Genomic DNA, 18574 nt, shown 5'->3' with positions numbered 1-18574 from the left:
GATTGAAAGTTGAAAACCAAATACTAAAATCCCTCACAACTGACAGCTACTGACTAGACTTACACAGGCTCCCCGTGTTGCCTGACTCCTTTGGGCAAGGACATCTAGAACCGGTATTCACTGTTACTTATCTTTGCCACAACATCCAGCCACATCAGGCCATGAACTTGAGAGTCCCCTTAGTGTTCCCAAGTGGTCAGGAGCACATCATTTGTCTGTTTTCCTTATTTTACAAAATGAAATTCCATTTGTACTTCGTTCATTCACTCCTTTATTCATTGATTCAAGAAACACATGGAGCATTTACTATGTGCCAGGTGGTATTCTGTGCGTTGGAAAGAGAATGTCGACAAAATGAATCAAGACTTCTCCTCATGCCCTTGACACTGTAGAGTAGGGAGCAAACAACAAGGAACAGAGTAAGTTCTGACAGCACAAACAGTGTCTGATATGGTGATAGGGGCCCTGGAGGGAAATAAAGCAGGTGGGACAGAGTTGGAATCAACAGTACCGGAGTAAAGGAAAGAAAGCCTTGCCAAGCAGGTCATATTTGTGCAAAGATGGGAAGTAGACAGGTGCTCTGTGGACATCTGGATGTTCCAGATGGAGACCGTGCCCAAGGCCCTAAGTGGGAGGCTGTCTGGCGAATCTGAGTGTGCTGACACAGCAGGGTGCTGGGGAAGGCTGGGCTCAGAGGGTACAAACATGACACAGACTTGGAGCCCACCATGAGGATTTCAGCTTTACTCTGAGGAGGCAAGGAAGCGACTTGGTAGGTTTTGAGAAAGGAGTGACATGATTTCACTGACATCTTTTTTTTTTTTTTCCCCTTGTGGTATAACTGACAGAAAATTTATATTAGTTTCAAGTGTAATTGACTGATTTTGTAAGAGTCTCATTCTAGCTGCTGTGTTGAGAAAAGGCTGAGAGGGAGGAACGAGGGGGGTCATTTGTAAGCTTGGGAAGGATAATAGGCATCCAGGTGGAGATGAAGGACAGCTTGATATATGAGTCAGGAGTTCAGGGGAGCTCTCCGTTGATATTTCTAGCTCTCCTTTTTCTACATTCATGGTAATAATGTGTCTAAATGTCTCCCCTCTTCCCCCTTGAATAATTAAATAGATTCAGCAGCTTCTGTAAGAAAATGATATAAATGGCAGTTAATTAAAGTAGAGAGCCATTTGTGAGCCTGATTTGCGGGAAAATAATAGAAAAGAAAGAAAGTTTTACTTCAGGATAAAATAAATCCTTATGCAGTGAAATATTGACAAATATTGCAGACTCCAAGGAGTAAATATCCTTAAGGAATTGAAAATACAGTTAGGGCTCCTGGGCTGTGTTCTTCAATTCACTGTGAAGGTCATTGTTAATTGTTTCCTTTGAGTTTTAAAGTCAACACTGATGCTTGTTTCTTTGGTTGTTGTTGGTTTTTTTTTTTTTTTTTTTTTTTCCCTTCCCCCTGCTAGGCTAATTAATGCAGTTATATAGGAATCCAGGACAGGCTTGTGGAGAGTCAGCATGAGCCTGCAGCTGGAGCCCCTGTGTGAAGGGCAAGGAAGCCAGGAGTGCCCTAACTCTGACATTTGAGGGTGACTTTGATTAAAGTCACCAAGGCTTTATTCATCTCTCTTTCCCCTGGTGCCAAGTTAATACCCCAGGAATTAAAGTAGTTTTGCTCTGTTTGTCACTGGACTATTCAATTTTGAGACCTCTGTATATATTGAATTCTCAGATAATAGGGATTTAATTATACAGTAGAAATAAAAGTGAAAACTCTGTTGATACTCCCACAGCTATCTCTGAGGGACCTTGGAAAAGGCATTTTATCCTCTTCTCTGCAGTATCTTTATCTTTCAAAACTTTGCTAAGAAAAATTAGCAGGATGACATTTCTGAGGATGCTTTCACAGGAATGGGGCATAGAAATGAGGTAGGAGGATCACAGTCATTAAAAGCACGAAAGCTGAGTCTAGACTCTCTGGTTCCAGTTTTGGTTCTATTCCTTACTAGCTAGGTGAATTTGGCCAAGTTTTTTAAACTGCTGTGTGCTTTAGTTTTGTCATTTGAAAAATGAGACTGGTAGTATAATGTCTCATTTAACAGGCAATTCTGAAGATTAAATGCCTTAATCCATAACAAATGCTTACAACGTGCCAAACACACAAGAGTGCTTAGTAATGATTTGCAATGACTATTCCTACAATGGCTGCTGCTATGTTCCTCTTCCTCTCCCCACCCCCAGTACTATTGTAGGTAAACTTCTAAACATAACCAAAGCTTTGTAGACGGTACTGGGATCCCAACACATAGTTTTTGGAAGAAGAGACTTCATCTCATTGGACTTCACAGCTTTGAAAGAATTGGTATCTCTCTCTTGCTCTTTTTTTTTTTTTCTTTTTTTCTTTTCCCCCTTGAATGGAGAAATTAAGTTCCTATAAGTTGAACAAATGCCATGGCAGTTGAAAAGAAACCTAACTAACCTGGTGCCTTCTCACTGAAAATCAGTGAAGACTTGACCATCTATTTTACAGGTAGCCGTAATTCTTAGACACTCTTGGTTGCCTGTTCCTCTTTTTCATCCTGTGAAGAACTAGAAGAATCTTATTTTCTCTTTCAAATAATGACTTTTAAGACTGAAATCCTGACTTACAAGAAGGAGATGTGGTGTAGGCAAATGGCAGATGTGCAGGGACATGTGCTGTGGACTATGGGACCAGTCCTACCAGTGTGGGACCCACGCTGGCCAGCTCCTCACTGGAGCAAGAGACTGTGGCTGGGTTTACTGTCTGCTGCATCCTTGGCACCCCCAGATTTACGAAGCATGGAGCGGACACACTCACTGCCGGAAAATGGGAGTTAGAGGTTTGGTGACATCCTAGGTACTGCTTTAACATCTCACTGATGGAAATGTTCTCAAGCTGTCTGTGCTGAGCAAACAGACCACTTTAAAACAAAGGTTTAAAAAGCAAAAGCACCCTGAAGCAGAACAAGGGTAATAGGGACATTCTAAGTCAGTGAGTAACAAAAAACAAGGGTGGGGTGGTTTGAAATAATAGATACATAATACTTCCTTAAAATTAAATATATATATAATGGGGTTGGCTGTGTGTACATACAAGAGCTAACAACACAATTAGTGTGTACTTTTCTGTTACTGCCAAATCATCTGGTTGTTTCTCTTCTGAAACTGTTATACATAAATGCTTTGTCCTAAAAATTCTGATTAAAATGCTTTTGGCCTTCTGAAATAAAACCTGCTGTGGCATTTTTTTTCCTTCTTTTTTTAAAGAAGGAAAGTGAAAAAAAATCATTTAGAACATTTCCTTCCCATTGTTAAAAAACAAAATTCAACTGAGTAAATTTTAGAGATCTTATTGGCTTTATTCAATGATTCATGAATTGGGCACCATCCAATCCAACAGACAGAAAAGAACACAGAGGAGCTGTACAAAATGAAAGATTTTTATAGACAGAAGGTGTAACAACCAATGTGAGTTCGCTCCTTGGTGAGTCAGAAACCGTACCAGCTTAAGCTGTCATGCACAGAAAACTTCCCTTTGCAGCAAATAAGTACATCTTCAGGAATGCCTTCCAAAGCCATGACTCTCCAAGTAAGGGTGAATGGGTGCCTTTGGTTTATGGTTAGGATGCCTTGTCCTCATACCTAGAGGCAGCCCTAAGGCTGTGCACATGCCTCGAAGAAACATGCTTTTCATATATTATGTGTTATGTGAATGAGGCTTGTGCTTCTCCTTAGGTAGAGATTTTAGTATTACAATGAGGTAAAGGTGATTGTAGGTCATTCTAGAGGTCACTCCAAGCTCCATTTGTGGAGGGGTTTAGCTCCAAAGGTGTGAGTGACCTGGCAGCGGGAGGTCTCCTCAGAGCCCCTACCATCACCTGAGGAATGGTTTTGGGTTTAATTTGCCTGAGTTAAGAAGTAAAACTGAAAGAAGAGCCTAAGGAAAAAATGTAAGACAAAGGTTAGCATGAGCAGGTGAGCAGTACAGGTCAGGTCTTGGGGTCTAGCTTGCAACAGAGGGAGCAGGAATAAGGAAGTTATACTAGCAAAAAGCAGGTTGGTTGTAGCAAGGTCACTTTCCTTTTAAGCAGGTTCTCTCTCTAGTGCTGGTCAGGTGATCCCTGATTGACTGGTTTGAGATTCCATTTCTGGGAGAGCTAAAACTGTAATTAAGTCTAGCTTTGGTGTATGGGACTTAGCATAAATGACTCCATTTTGAAACTGTTGTCCTCTTTTAAACAAATATCTGTGTTAAGAACTTCATAAAAACCTAATGATGCCTTATTACATTTTATAATTTTGTCATGCTCTGCTCTTTCTGGGGAACATCAGGTAAATATCCTCTAGATACACATACACACAAACACACTCTCTATCACACACACACACACACACACACACACCTCATAAACTCTTTGGGGCGCCTCAGTGGCTCAGTGGGTTAAAGCTTCTGCCTTCGGCTCAGGTCATGATCCCAGGGTCCTGGGATAGAGCCCTGCATTGGGCTCTCTGCTCAACAGGGAGCCTGCTTCCTCCTCTCTCTCTGCTGCCTCTCTGCCTACGTGTGATCTCTGCCTAATAAATAAATAAATAAAATCTTTTAAAAAAACCTCATAAACTTTTCAATAATAAGAACTAAGACAACAAAATACAGGGGAGGGGTTTTCTTCCTCATCCTCAAGTGATGCTAAAATTGCAGCTTTTCAGTGGAAATGTCTGCATGTGTATTTAAGGCTCTGGATTTTATGAAAAGGTTCTTCCATTCCATAAGGATGACTTAAAGGGAAGTTTTGCATATGAAAAACTGATGAGTCTGACCCTGCCCCCAATCTGGCTTTCTTTTCAGTAGGTAGGTGTGATCATGTTAGGTGAATAAAAGAGCATGTTTGCATTTCATTGATATAAACGCTCTTGGGCTCTCTAGAAATAGCAGCAAAATCAAATCTTACTTAAAAAGGAAGCCTAATGCTTCTTGGCAAAGTGATACTGCCCAAGCGGATTCTGATGATGCATCATTATTCCCTGCTGTAAGGTCAATGAATTGCTCTGGGACTCTGTGTTATCTCTGTGCTGCTGTTCTCCGGAACTTGCTGCTCATTTTGAAATCTAGGCCTATTGCTTATAAAGAAAAATAGCTTTGCTAGGATTAAGACTTTAAAGCCATTGGAATGTTTGTTTTATTGCATTAAAAAAAAAAAAAAACCCAAAGCAATAAAGCTGCAAAAACAGCAAGCTTTGCTTTTTTTTTTTTTTTCTTTCCTAAAATCCCTTACTTTACAAAGAAATGTGCTGGAAAAAATCTCTTTGTAATATTAGCTCTTGAATGAGAACATATGTCTTTTGTGGGTTTCAGGTGACATTTGTAACTCATCACAATAGACGTCTCCATCATACTGTTGGGAGGAGGGGTGTGCATCAAATGTTGGAGCACCACCAGAAATTAATATGGAAATATTTGGACTTGACAAAATTAATGGCCACAGTCCTAGCCCTCATGAATGCCATGTGCCAAGTATTCTCCTAAGCATGTGTAGGAGCATACCCAGTTTGAATACTGGAGTGATATTGTGAGTAATAAAAGCAGTTAAAATAGTAGTAGACTGCAGCTATCACAACTGCCAGGTTGTACCAGAGGAAATTGCTAATATTAGATCACTTTTAACCTATGAAGTGGTAATTGCATATAATTTAACATGACTGTACTTATAATAAGAAAAACCGAGGAACTGGCTGTTTACTGAATCTTACAAACTGTTGAGAACGTGTATTCCAGACACTTGCCACATCATAACAAAAGCTCTAGTACTTTGTACTGTTGTCCCAGTGTGCTTGGCTGAGACCCATTCCATTATACTGGAATACAGCAGAAAGGGAGATGCAAATAGCTGGAATTTACATTGTGCCCTTTGGCCTGGGAAATGAAAGCAATTTCACCCTACATTCTTTATCTTCCTAATATCCTCTGATATGGATAGTGATAGGACCCTTCTCGTTTTTATGGTTGGAGGAAATGATGGAGAGATCAAGTAACCTACCTTGAATCACTCAAATGTATTGGCTTGGGAGGGTGGACAACATTTGATACAGAATCAACAAAGAGTGACCAGTGATATTTGTTGTACTGTCATGGCCATTTCTCTTCTCACTAACTTGGTGACTCATAGCAATATGATTATTCTGTCATGCTTAAAACAGTATTTACTCCAAAGCGCTATTTACCATATGATTTTCTATTAGGTATATTGTGTATATTAGGTAGTTTTAATTTTTTTTAAGATTAATTTATTTCAGAGACAGAGTGAGTGAGAGAGAGCAAGGGGAGGGGCAGAGGGAGAGCAGATCTCAAGCAAACTACCCCCTGAGCACAGATCCCTAAACGGGGCTCAATCTCACAACCCCAAGATCATGACCTGAGCTGAAATCAAGAGTCAGATGCTTTACTGAATGAACCACCCATGCACCCAAGTTAGTTTTTATTTTTCAGAGATTGATTTAATGTTATGGTGATGTTGAAAATCTCAAATATCAACATCTAGGGAAAAGGATATTATCTGATATATAATTTTTTAATTAAAAAACTAAAGTTGGAGTTCCTGGGTGGCTCAGTGGCTTAAAGCCCCTGCCTTTGGCTCAGGTCATGATCTCAGGGTCCTGGGATCGAGCCCCGTATTGAGCTCTCTGCTAAGCAGGGAGCCTGCTTCCCTTCTCTCTCTGCCTGCGTCTCTGCCTACTTGTGATCACTGTCTGTCAAATAAATAAATAAAATCTTCAAAAAAAGAAAGAAAACTGAAGTTATTTGTTGAATTCTTAAGAAGTGGCATATTAATCTGATGAAAGCATGTTCATCTTAAGAATTCTCTCTACCGGGACGCCTGTGTGGCTCAGTGGGTTAAGCCGCTGCCTTCAGCTCAGGTCATGGTATCAGGGTCCTGGGATCAAGTCCCACATCGGGCTCTCTGCTCAGCAGGGAGCCTGCTTCCCTCTCTCTCTCTCTGCCTGCCTCTCCGACTACTTGTGATTTCTCTCTGTCAAATAAATAAATAAAATCTTTAAAAAAGAAAAAAAAAAAAAAAAAGCAGCTGCCTTCGGCTCAGGTCACGATCCCAGCCTCCTGGGATGGAGTCCCATATCAGGCTCCTTGCTCGGTGGGGAGCCTGCTTCTCCCTCTGCCTCTGCCTCCCATTCTGTCTGCCTGTGCTCACTCGCTCTCCCTCTCTCTCTCTGACAAATAAATAAAATCTTAAAAAAAAAAAAAAGAATTCTCTCTACCTACAGAGTCTTGTTAGCCAGACTTCTGCTGGCATTCTTACCTATAAAAATACATTTCAATTTATGGTCCTAACTGCATATTATATAATATTAGTGTATTAAAATGGCATTTTTAAAAAATTTATTTAATTTCTACACCCAGTATGGGGATTGAACTCACGTCCCTGAGATTAAGAGTTGTATGCGCTTCCAACTAAGCCAGCCAGGCACTCCTCAAAATGGCATTTTGGATGTACTTCAGATAGTATGATTATGTAGGAGAATGTCTTAGTTCTTAAGATATGATGCTGACATAAAAATGTCATGATGTCTGCAATATAGCAAAAAAGAAAAAGATAGCAAGAATGAGCAAAACAATAATTGGTTAAATGAGATAATGGGTACAAAGGTATTATATTACTAACTTTTCTGAAGATATGAACAATTAGGAAATATCAATATAGAGAGAAAACATTCCAAAATATAGATGTCCTAATTTTAAAAAAAAATTTTTTTACTTATTTGACAGAGAGAGAAAGATCAAAAGTAGTTAGAAAGGCAGGCAGAGAGAAAGGGGGACGCAGACTCTCTGCTGAGCAGAGAGCCCGATGTGGGACTCGATTCCAGGATCTTGAGATCATGACCTTGAGCTGAAGGCAGAGGCTTAACCCACTGAGCCACTCAGATGCCCCTATAGATGGCGTAATTTTTAAAGTTCATTTGCATGTTGCTGACCTTTAAACCACAGTGTAGGGTAGCCCATCTAGGAAAAACAAAAACAAACAAACAAACAAACAAAAACACAAGATAACCGGGATTTCTTTTCCCCAAAAATGAAAACTACATACCTGAATGTGATATCTCACTTTGCTTATGTTAAAAATGGTAAATATTTCTGATGCCAAGGGAAAATCCCCAAGTGATAACATTTATCATCTAAGTGAATAGACTTAAACATAAACATTGTGAGACGTGGGGGTATCGTGGATAGCACATTGCTGTGGAATTATGTTTGGTATTTAAATTTGTGTTATCATGGGTTTTACAATGAAATCTAAACATGTAATCATGTACTATAAAGTGACCTTGAATTACCTCTCAATCTGACAAGATCAGGGATGCAGAATATCTTCACACATGGGGATGGATTCTCTTCTTCTCATGATGCCCCCACAATGCTGGGACTTGGGAGAAACTGGCAGTAAGTTTACTGAAGCAAAAAACAAGGGACAGCACTGCCCTAGTGTTCTGTGCCCATCAGTTATCAATTGCCTTCCCAGCCCTGAGAGATGATCCCAATAATGCTACTAATTGCTTCTGTTATTGTAATTTAAGGAACACTTACTATACGCCAGGCACTTCCTACTGGGAAGGAGTTATTACTAGATTCATTTTACAAATGGGGAAATTAAAACAGAAAAATTTTAAATAATGAAGTCCAAGAAACTATTTAATTGTTTTAGACAGACTTTGAATGCATGTGGGTATGTGTCCAGAACTACCCACTTGGCCATTACACCGAGTGCATGAGCTTCACAAAGTGTTGCCTCATGGCAATTTCATCAACAAAATTAGTTCTGGGTTTGGGGCAGCCGGGAGGGCAGGTGTGTGCATATTTTCCCTTTTTGCTCTTATGTCTTGTTACCACACTCTCACGCTCTGCAGCAGCTGAGCTGCTCACGGGCACATGGCATCAGTGCGTCTCTAACCTTGTGTATACTCCATCGTGATTGCAGGCGGCTACCTGATTCCTAATGTTACTGCCTATCCTTCTCCCTTTGTTTTCAGCCATGGTGTCCTAATGTTTCCGAAAAGAGTGTTGGAACGGTCATGATAGCAAGCTATCTTTGCTCTGCTATTTCTCAAAGGAAATCATGACTTGTTTCTAAAGTAGAAATGTTTCTTTAAGTTTGGACTTCCAAGACCAGATCTACCCTCAGACTCCCCCAAATGTCTAGCTACTTTCATTCTCTTTCATTTCAAGTCTCTCTCCCAGAATGCGGGGCATGCTTGCCAATACATGCTGGAGCAATCAGCTGTGACAAGGGATAATGTCCTTGAAAGGGTGATCCATGAGCGAAGTTAATTCCTGTGGATTAAAAAAAATAGAATGCATAAAATATTTCCAGATGAATCTTGATAAACTTGTCATATTGGAGAATACTCCGTTGGCCTCTAAAAATACTGGGAAGGAAGCTGGAATCTTCCACAAACAATGAAAGAGAGTGCACTTTATAATTATGGAAAGACATATTCTGCAAAAAATCAGAATCAAGCATGAATAGGTTAAAGGCTGTGATGAGGGGGAGCCGCTTTGGAATAGCAGGTGTGTCTGGCATGTGATGGTTTCCATGACGAAACTAAGATAATAATGCATCATTTTTCTATATAATGACAGATGACCATCCCACAAAAATAACTATAAGGGAGAAAATGTCAAGATAGTATCACTGGCCACTAAATATACAAACAGAATCATTGGTGGGCTTCTTTCCAAAATAATCAGGAGCACAGCAATGTAGGACAATATAATGGCAGTTTTCAAAACCCATGTTTTTGTGGGTTTTTTAAAGATTTTATTTATTTATTTACTTGAGAGAGAGAGAGAGAGAGAGAGCATGAGAGGAGAGAGGTCAGTGGGAGAAACAGACTCCCTACTGAGCAGGGAGTAGGATGCAGGACTCAATCCTGGGACTCTAGGATCTTGACCTAAGTCGAAGACAGTCCCTTAACCAATTGAGGCACCCAGGCACCCCAAAATCCTTGGTTTTTAAAAACGGAATAAAGGAGGAAGATGGAGCTTCATACTTTCTGCTGGAAGCATCCAATGTCTAATAGGCAGGACTTGGGGATTTCACATTTATACTTGTTTAAGATGGGTGGCAAATTTTCCACACGCATCCATTCAACAAAGATTTACCTCTTTGGAAGCACTATGTAATTTCCTTTTTTAAAAAATTACTTATTTTGTTTTGGGGGGGTGCTTGTGTAATTTCTATCATATATTTGTATTTCTTATGAAACCATTCTTTCAAAGGGTTGTTTTCTTCTTCTTCTTTTTTTTTTTTTTGGTTTTGGTTTTGAGATTTTTAAAAAATTTTTATTAACATATAATGTATTATTGGCCCCAGGGGTGCAGGTCTGTGAATGGTCAGGCATACACACCTCAGAGCATTCACCATAGCACATACCCTCCCCAATGTCCATAACCCAACCACCCCCCTGCCAGCAACCCTCAGTTTGTTTTGTGAGATTAAGAGTCTCTTATGCTTTGTCTTCCTCCCAATCCCAATCCCACAATCCCATTTTGTTTCATTTTTTCCTTCCCTACTCCTCAGACCCCCTATATTGCCTCTCAAATTCCTTGTATCAGGGAGATCATATGATAATGGTCTTTCTCTGATTGACTTATTTCGCTCAACATAATACCCTCTAGTTCCAACCACATCATTGCAAATGGCAAGATTTCATTTCTTTTCATGTCTGTATAGTATTCCATTGTATATATATATATACCACTTCTTTTTTATCCATTCATCTGTTGATGGACATCTAGGTTCTTTCCATAGTTTGGCTATTGTTAGACATTGCTGCTGTAAACATTTGGGTGCACATGCCCCTTCAGATCACATTTGTGTCTTTAGAGTAAATACCCAGTAGTATGATTGCTGGGTTGTAGGGTAGCTCTATTTCCAACTTTTTGAGGAACCTCCATGCTGTTTTCCAGAGTGGTTGCACCAGCTTGCATTCCCACCACAGTGTAGGAGGGTTGCCCTTTCTCCGCATCCTCACCAGCATCTGTCATTTCCTGACTTGTTAATTTTAGTCACCCTGACTGGTGTGAGGTGGTATTTCATTGTGGTTTTGATTTGTATTTCCCTCATGCTGAGCAATGTGGAACACTTTTTCATGTGTCTGTTGACCATCTAGACATCGTCTTTGCAGAAATGTCTGTTCATGTCCTCTGCTCATTTCTTGATTGGATTATTTGTTCTTCAGGGTTTGAGTTTGATGAAGTTTGGATACTAGCCCTTTATCTGATATGTTGATTGCAAATATCTCCTCTCATTGTCTCAGTTGTCTTTTGGTTTTGTTGACTATTTCTTTGCTGTGCAAAAGCTTTTGATCTTAATGAAGTCCCAGTAGTTCATTTTTGCCCTTGTTTCCCTTGCCTTTGGCAATGTTTCTAGGAAGAAGTTGCTGCAGCTGAGGTCGATGAGGTTGCTGCCTGTGTTCTCCAGGATTTTGATGGATTCCTGTCTCATATTGAGGTCTTGCATCCATTTGAAGTCTATTTTTGTGTGTGGTATACGGAAATGGTCCAGTTTCATTTTTCTGCATGTGGCTGTCCAATTATCCCAACATCATTTGTTGAAGAGACTGTCTTTTTTCCATTGGATATTCTTTCCTGCTTTGTCAAAGATTAGTTGACCATAGAGTTAAAGGTCTATTTCTGGGCTCTCTATTCTGTTCTACTGATCTATGTGTACCATACTGTCCGGATGATGACAGCTTTGTAATAGAGCTTGAAGTCTGAAATTGTGATTCTACCAACTTTCGCTTTCTTTTTCAACATTCCTCTGGCTGTTCGAGGTCTTTTCTGGTTACATATACATTTTAGGATTATTTGTTCCATTGTTTTGAAAAAAAAAAAAAGGATGGTATTTTGATAGGGATTGCATTAAATGTGTAGATTGCTTTAGGTAGCATTGACATTTTCACAGTATTTGTTCTTCTAATCCATGAGCATGAAACATTTTTCCATTTCTTTGTGTCTTCCTCAATTTCTTTCATGAGTACTTTATAGTTTTCTGAGTACCAATTCTTTGCCTCTTTGGTTAGGTTTATTCCTAGGAATCTTATGGTTTGGGGTACAATTATAAATGGGATTGACTCCTTAGTTTCTCTTTCTTCTGTCTTGCTGTTGGTGTATAGAAATGCAACTGATTTCTGTGCATTGATTTTATATCCTGACACTTTACTGAACAAGTTCTAGCAGATTTGGAATGGAGTCTTTTGGGTTTTTCATATAAAGTATCATATCATCTGCAAAGAGTGAGAGTTTGACTTCTTTGCCAATTTGGATGCCTTTAATTTCTTTTTGTTGTATAATTGCTGAGGCTAGGACTTCTAGTACTATGTTGAATAGCAGTGGTGATAACGGACATCCTTGCCATGTTCCTGACCTTAGCGGAAAAGCTCTCAGTTTTTCCCCATTGAGAATGATATTCGTTGTGGGTTTTTCATACATGGCTTTGAAGATATTGAGGTATGTACACTCTCTCCCTATGCTTTGAAAAGTTTTGATCAAGAATGGATGCTGTACTTTGTCAAATGCTTTTTCAGTACCTATTGAGAGTATCATATGGTTCTTGTTCTTTCTTTTATTAACGTTTTTTATCACACTGATGGATTTGCTGATGTTGAACCAACCATACAGCACTGGAATAAATCTCACTTGGTCGTGGTGAATAATCCTTTTAATGTACTGTTGGTTCCGATTGGCTAGTATTTTGGTGAGAGTTTTCACACCTGTGCCGTCAAGGATATTGGTCTGTAATTGTCGTTTTTGATGGGGTCTTTGTCTGGTTTTGGAATCAAGGTAATTCTGGTCTCATAAAATGAGTTTGGAAATTTTCCTACCATTTCTGGTTTTTTTTTTTTTTTTAAAAGTTTCAGGAAAGTAGATATTAATTCTTCTTTAAATGCTTGGTAGAATTCCCCTGGGAAGCCGTCTGGCCCTGGGCTCTTGTTTTTTGGGAGATTTTTGATGAGTGCTTCAATCTCCTTACTGGTTATGGATTTGTTCAGGTTTTCTTTTTCTTCCTGGTTCAGCTGTCGTAGTTTATATGTCTCTAGGAATGCATCCATTTCTTCCAGATTGTCAAATTTGCTGGTGTATAGTTGCTCATAATATGTTCTACAGTTGTTTGCATTTCTTTGGTGTTGGTTATGATCTCTCCTCTTTCATTCATGATTTTATTAATTTGGGTCCTTTCTCTTTTCTTTTTGATGAGTCTGGCATCAATCTTAGTAATTCTTTCAAAAAACCAGCTCCTAATTTCATTGATTTGTTCTACTGGTTTTTTGCTTTCTATTTCATTGATTTCTGCTCTGATCTTTATGATTTCTTTTCTCCTGCTGGGTTTAGGCTTTCTTTGCTTTTCTTTCTCCAGCTCCTTTAGGTATAGGGTTAAGTTGTGTATTTGAGACCTTTCTTGTTTCTTGAGAAAGGCTTGTATGGCTATATATTTTCCTTTCAGGACTGCCTTTGCTGTGCCCCACAGATTTTGAGCAGTTGTATTTTCATTATCATTTATTTCGATGAATTTTTTCAATTCTTCTTTAATTTCCTGGTTGACCCATTCATTCTTTAGTAGGATGCGCTTTAGCCACCATGTATTTTGGTTCTTTCCAACTTTCCTCTTGTGGTTGAGTTCTAGCTTCAGAGCATTGTGGTTTGAAAATATGCAGGGAGTGATCCTAATCTTTTGGTACCGGTTGAGACCTGATTTGTGACCCAGGATGTGATCTATTCTGGAGAATGTTCCATGTGCACTAGAGAAGAATGTGTAATCTGTTGCTTTGGGATGGGATGGAATGTTCTGAATAGATCTGTGATGTCTATCTGGTCCAGTGTGTCATTTAAGGTCTTTATTTGCTTGTTGATCTTTTGCTTGGGTAATCTGTCTATTTCAGTGAGGGGGGTGTGAAAGTCCCCTACTATTATTGTATTATTGTCAATGTGTATCTTTGATTTTGTTATTAATTGGTTTATATAGTTGGCTGCTCCCATGTTAGGGGAATAGATATTTAAAATTGTTAGATCTTCCTGTTGGACAGACCTTTTGAGTATGATATAGTTTCCTTCCTCATTTCTTATTATCATCTTTGGCTTAAAATCTAATTTATCTGATATAAGGCTTTCTACCCCACCTTTCTTTTGATGTCCATTAGCATGGTACATTATTTTCTACCCCCTCATTTTAAATCTGAAGGTGTCTTTGGTTCTAAAATGAGTTTCTTGTAGACAGCATTTTGATGCGGTTTGTTTTTTTATCCATTCTGATACCCTGTGTCTTTTGATTGGGGGCATTTAGCCCATTTACATTCAGGTAATTATTGAAAGATATGAATTTAGTGCCATTGTATTGCAAGGTCACTGTTACAGTATATTGTCTCTGTTGCTTTCTGATCTACTACTTTTAGGCTCTCTCTTTGCTTAGAAGACCCCTTTCAACATTTACTGTAGGACTCATTTGGTGTTTACAAATTCTTTTAGTTTTTGTTTGTCCTGGATGCCTTTTATCTCTCCTTCTATTTTCAGCGATAGCTTAGTTGGATGTTGTATTCTTGGCTGCATGTTTTTCTCATTTAGTGTTCTGAATATATCATGCCAGCTCTTTCTGGCCTGCCAGGTCTCTGTGGATAAGTCTGTTGCCAGTCTAATATATTTACCATTGTATGTTACAGACTTTTTGTCCCAGGCTACTTTCAGGATTTTCTCTTTGTCATTAAGACTTGTAAGTTTTACTATTAGATGGCAAGGTGTGGGCCTATTTTTATTGATTTTGAGGGGGTTTCTGTGTGCCTTCTGGAATTTGATGCTTGTTCCCTTCACCAAATTAGAGAAATTCTTTACAATAATTTGCTCCAATATACCTTCTGCTCCTTTCTCTCTTTCTTCTTCTTCTTCAATCCCAATTATTCTAATATTGTTTCATCTTATGGTATCACTTATCTCTCAAATTCTCCCCTCCTAGTTCAATAGTTGTTGGTCTCTTTTGCTCACCTTCTTTATTCTCCATCATTTGGTCTTCTATATCACTAATTCTCTCTTCTGCTTCATTTATCCTAGCAGTAAGAGCCTCCATTTTTATTGCACTTCATTAGTAGCTTTTTTGATTTCAGCTTGGATAGATTTTAGTTCGTTTATTTCTCCAAAAAGGGCTTTTATTTCTCCAGACAGGGTTTCTTTAATATCTTCCGTGCTGTTTTCGAGCCCAGCTAGCAACTTGAGAATTGTCATTCTGAACTCTAGATCTGACTTATTACCAATGTCCGTATTGATTAGATCCCTAGCCTTCGGTACTGCCTCTTGTTCTTTTTTTTTTGTGGTGAGTTTTTCCACCTTGTCATTTTGTCCAGATAAGAATATATGAATGAGAGAATAAAATAGTATAAGGGTGACAAAGGTCCCAGAAAAATGTATGCTAACCAAATCAGAAGAGACCCCAAATCACAGGGAGAAGAAAGGGGATAAAAGGAAGTTTAAAAAAATTAAAATATATATATTAGACTGGTGAATAGAATAGAGGCACCCACTTGATTTTGGTGTATTTGGCTCTCTTAGAAGAAACTACCTCCCAAAATTTTAAAGAAAGAAAAACGTTTGTACATACACACACACACACACACACACACACACACACACATACAAATAAGGGCAAACACGATGAAGGGATGGAATATGACTGTGAAGATGAAAATTTTTTTAAAAAATTTCTAAAAAAGGAATTGATAAGATAAGTTGGTTGGAAAAAGAAAGTGGAGAGAACTTGCTCAGCCTGGAGACTGGAACAAAGCTCTGTGCTAGATTTAGGGTATATTTTGATCTATAAGAAGAAATTGTATCCCGGGACACCTGGGTGGCTCAGCTGGTTGGGCAGCTGCCTTCGGCTCAGGTCATGATCCCACCGTCCTGGGATCGAGTCCCACATCGGGCTCCTTGCTCGGCAGGGAGCCTGCTCCTCCCTCTGACTCTGCCTGCCATTCTGTCTGCCTGTGCTCCCTCTCTCTCTCTCTCTCTCTGATGAATAAATAAAAAAATCTTTATAAAAAAAAAAAAAAGAAGAAGAAATTGTATCCCAAAAATTTTTTAGAAGAAAAAAATCCTATATGTATACAAAAAATAAAGTTAGATACAATGAAGGATAAAATATGACTATAATAATGAAGGTTTAAAAAGATTTTTTTTTGAAGAATACAGAAGTATTTTTATTTTTTCATTTAATGATGCAAAACACAAATGCTGATTTGATATACATTCACATACAAATTTTTCTTTCACGTTTACAACTCAAAAGATTGGTGAATCCAAAGGAACTAGTATAATCACTATATGGAGCATACCATATTAGTATTTCAATAGTTTATTCCAACCCATTTCTTCTTTTATACTCTAAAACATCTATATTATGTTGTTTGATGAGATAGATCCACAAGAAGACGGAGGTGCCCAAGGTCAGTCCAACTTTCAGCCAGTCAGGTTTGTCATGTGGCGGATCCCGAACGTAGAACTTTGATCGCGCTGAAGAGCCGCTTGGGAGCTTAGCTGGAGCCAGCAGCTTGGAGAACTGGCGCAGCAACGTGGGCAGCGCCATCTTGCTAGGCACGGCTCCTAAAAAGATTTTTTTAAGAAAGGTATTGTTAAGATAAAGTATTTAAAAAATGTTAAAAGAGGAAAGAGGAAAAGTTAAAAAAAATTAGAATATGAAAAAATAAAATTAAAAAAAATTAACTTTGCAAGACTAAAGAGTAATAGGGAGAAAGCCATGAATTCCATGCTTTGCTTTCCCCTTCTCTGGAATTCCACTGTTCTCCTTGATCAGTGAGCTTGGTCTTGGCTGGATGTTCTTGCTGATCTTTTGGCCTCTTGTAATGATTCTCAAATGTCTTTGTCTGAGGCCTGGCTAAGAAATCTGCTTGGTTTTGCTCTTGGGAGCTTTTGTTCCCTGAAACCTTTCCATAGAGCTCTGGAGGATGTGAATGAAAATGGTGGCCTCCCAATTTCCAGCCTGGAGGAGCTGAGAGCTTTGGCCCCCAATCCTCAGTTCGCCATTGGAGAAAAGTGCTCAATCACTGCTGACTCCCTGGTCTCCGGCCATGCTTCGAGCTCACCTGGCCTGTGATCAAGCATATCTGTCTCTGGCACACAGTCCCCTTTGGAGTTTCCAAAGCCAGCATATTCTTGCTGTTCTGCTCTTCCGGCGGATGAAGTTGGGTCTCCCTGGATCTGCCACTTGTGAGGTCCCTGCTCAAAGAGCAGTGGTCTGATTGTGCCATGGATCACAGTTTAAGGTAACCCCAAGGTGAGCACTCACTCTTTGGCTCTATCTCTGTAACTGGCTTCCCCACTCTGATACCTGCGAGCTCCGCTACACTCAGACACCGCCCCCATCCTTCTGTGACCCTGTGGGACTGATACCAAACTGTCCTTCCAAGGGCTCCACCCCCGCTTAGTCTCTAGAGTGATGTCCCTCAGTGGAGCAGACTTTTGAAAGTTCGAATTTTGTGCTCCGTTGCTCCACCGCTTGCCAGGAGCTGAACCCTCCCCCTTCAGTCTATCTTCTGGTCACTTCGGATTCACTTCTCCAAATGTCCTACCTTTCAGAAAGTGGTCGATTTTCTGTTTCTAGAATTGCTGCTCTTCTTCTCTTCAATCTTCTGTTGGGTTTGTAGGTATTCGTAATGTTTTGATAACTATCTAGCTGAATTCCTGCAACCCGATGTCATCTCATCTTGACTCCTTCAATTTTTCAAAGAGTTGTTTTCTAAGCTGATACTCTGTATTTTGGTCTAATTTTCTTTAATTTTGGTGAGATTTCATCATAATGACATAATGGAAGTGAAAGAAAGTCTATGAATATTCAGAGATTGATTCACTCACAGATGCCATAACCAGAGTGCAGTTCCCAAGTCGTAGGATTCGCCTCACCTGGAAACGTGTTAGAAATGCGCATTGAGGGCCTGTCCCTAGATCCATCGAACTAGGCATCAGCAATCAGTATTTGAAGAAACACCATGCATCAGAATCCGCTAGAGGTTTCCTCATCACAAAATGCTGAGCCCTACCCCTGCAAATCCTAACAGAAAGAGCCAGGAACAGAGGAAATTTTGAATAGTGATGAAAGACATGACCCAAGGCCTGATAACTCATTGCCTTGGCTTTTAATAGACCAAAACTGAATTGCTCAAGTTAACCAAGAGAAGAAATGAAAGGCCATTGTTTTTGTTTTTGTTTGCTTTACTTCTTGGCATCTCCATTAAAACAGAGCAAAGTGATAGTGAATGATGGGCCCATTAACCGTGAGATCAAAGGACATATGTATCTTCTTTATACCCAGTATCCATCATCATTGAGCCAAAATGAAATTGTGTAAGTTTGTATGATTGCATGGAAACCACATGGTACTTACAAGAAACCCATCAGCTGTTGATCTTTTCAACAGAAACACAGCATGCCATAAAACAGATCTGAGAATTTTGCCAATTTCTAATAAAAGGATTTTATATTCCATTGTTC

At 39.3% G+C, this 18574-nt stretch overlaps 2 protein-coding genes across 4 annotated transcripts in view; one reads left to right on the top strand and one right to left on the bottom strand.

Annotated features, from left to right (window-relative positions):
• Positions 1-18574, top strand: part of DLGAP1 (DLG associated protein 1) — an 881241-nt gene that overhangs the window by 199380 nt on the left and 663287 nt on the right. The gene's annotated exons all lie outside the window — the stretch shown is intronic.
• LOC122903016 (NADH dehydrogenase [ubiquinone] 1 subunit C1, mitochondrial-like) lies at positions 16239-16690 on the bottom strand. The gene has a single exon (XM_044243353.1). The coding sequence runs from the start codon at positions 16650-16652 to the stop codon at positions 16422-16424; it is 231 nt and encodes a 76-aa protein (XP_044099288.1). The 5' UTR covers positions 16653-16690; the 3' UTR covers positions 16239-16421.

This window comes from Neovison vison, chromosome 3 (genome assembly GCF_020171115.1).
Source record: "Neovison vison isolate M4711 chromosome 3, ASM_NN_V1, whole genome shotgun sequence".
In the NCBI taxonomy this organism is placed as follows: Eukaryota; Metazoa; Chordata; class Mammalia; order Carnivora; family Mustelidae; genus Neogale; species Neogale vison.
The sequence above is the reverse complement of the archived record's forward strand: the minus strand, read 5'-3'. Positions and strand labels throughout refer to the sequence as shown.

Bases quoted from the DNA above. Each gene is read 5' to 3' on its own strand.
- LOC122903016 (XM_044243353.1), bottom strand. From the start codon at position 16,652: ATGGCGCTGCCCACGTTGCTGCGCCAGTTCTCCAAGCTGCTGGCTCCA.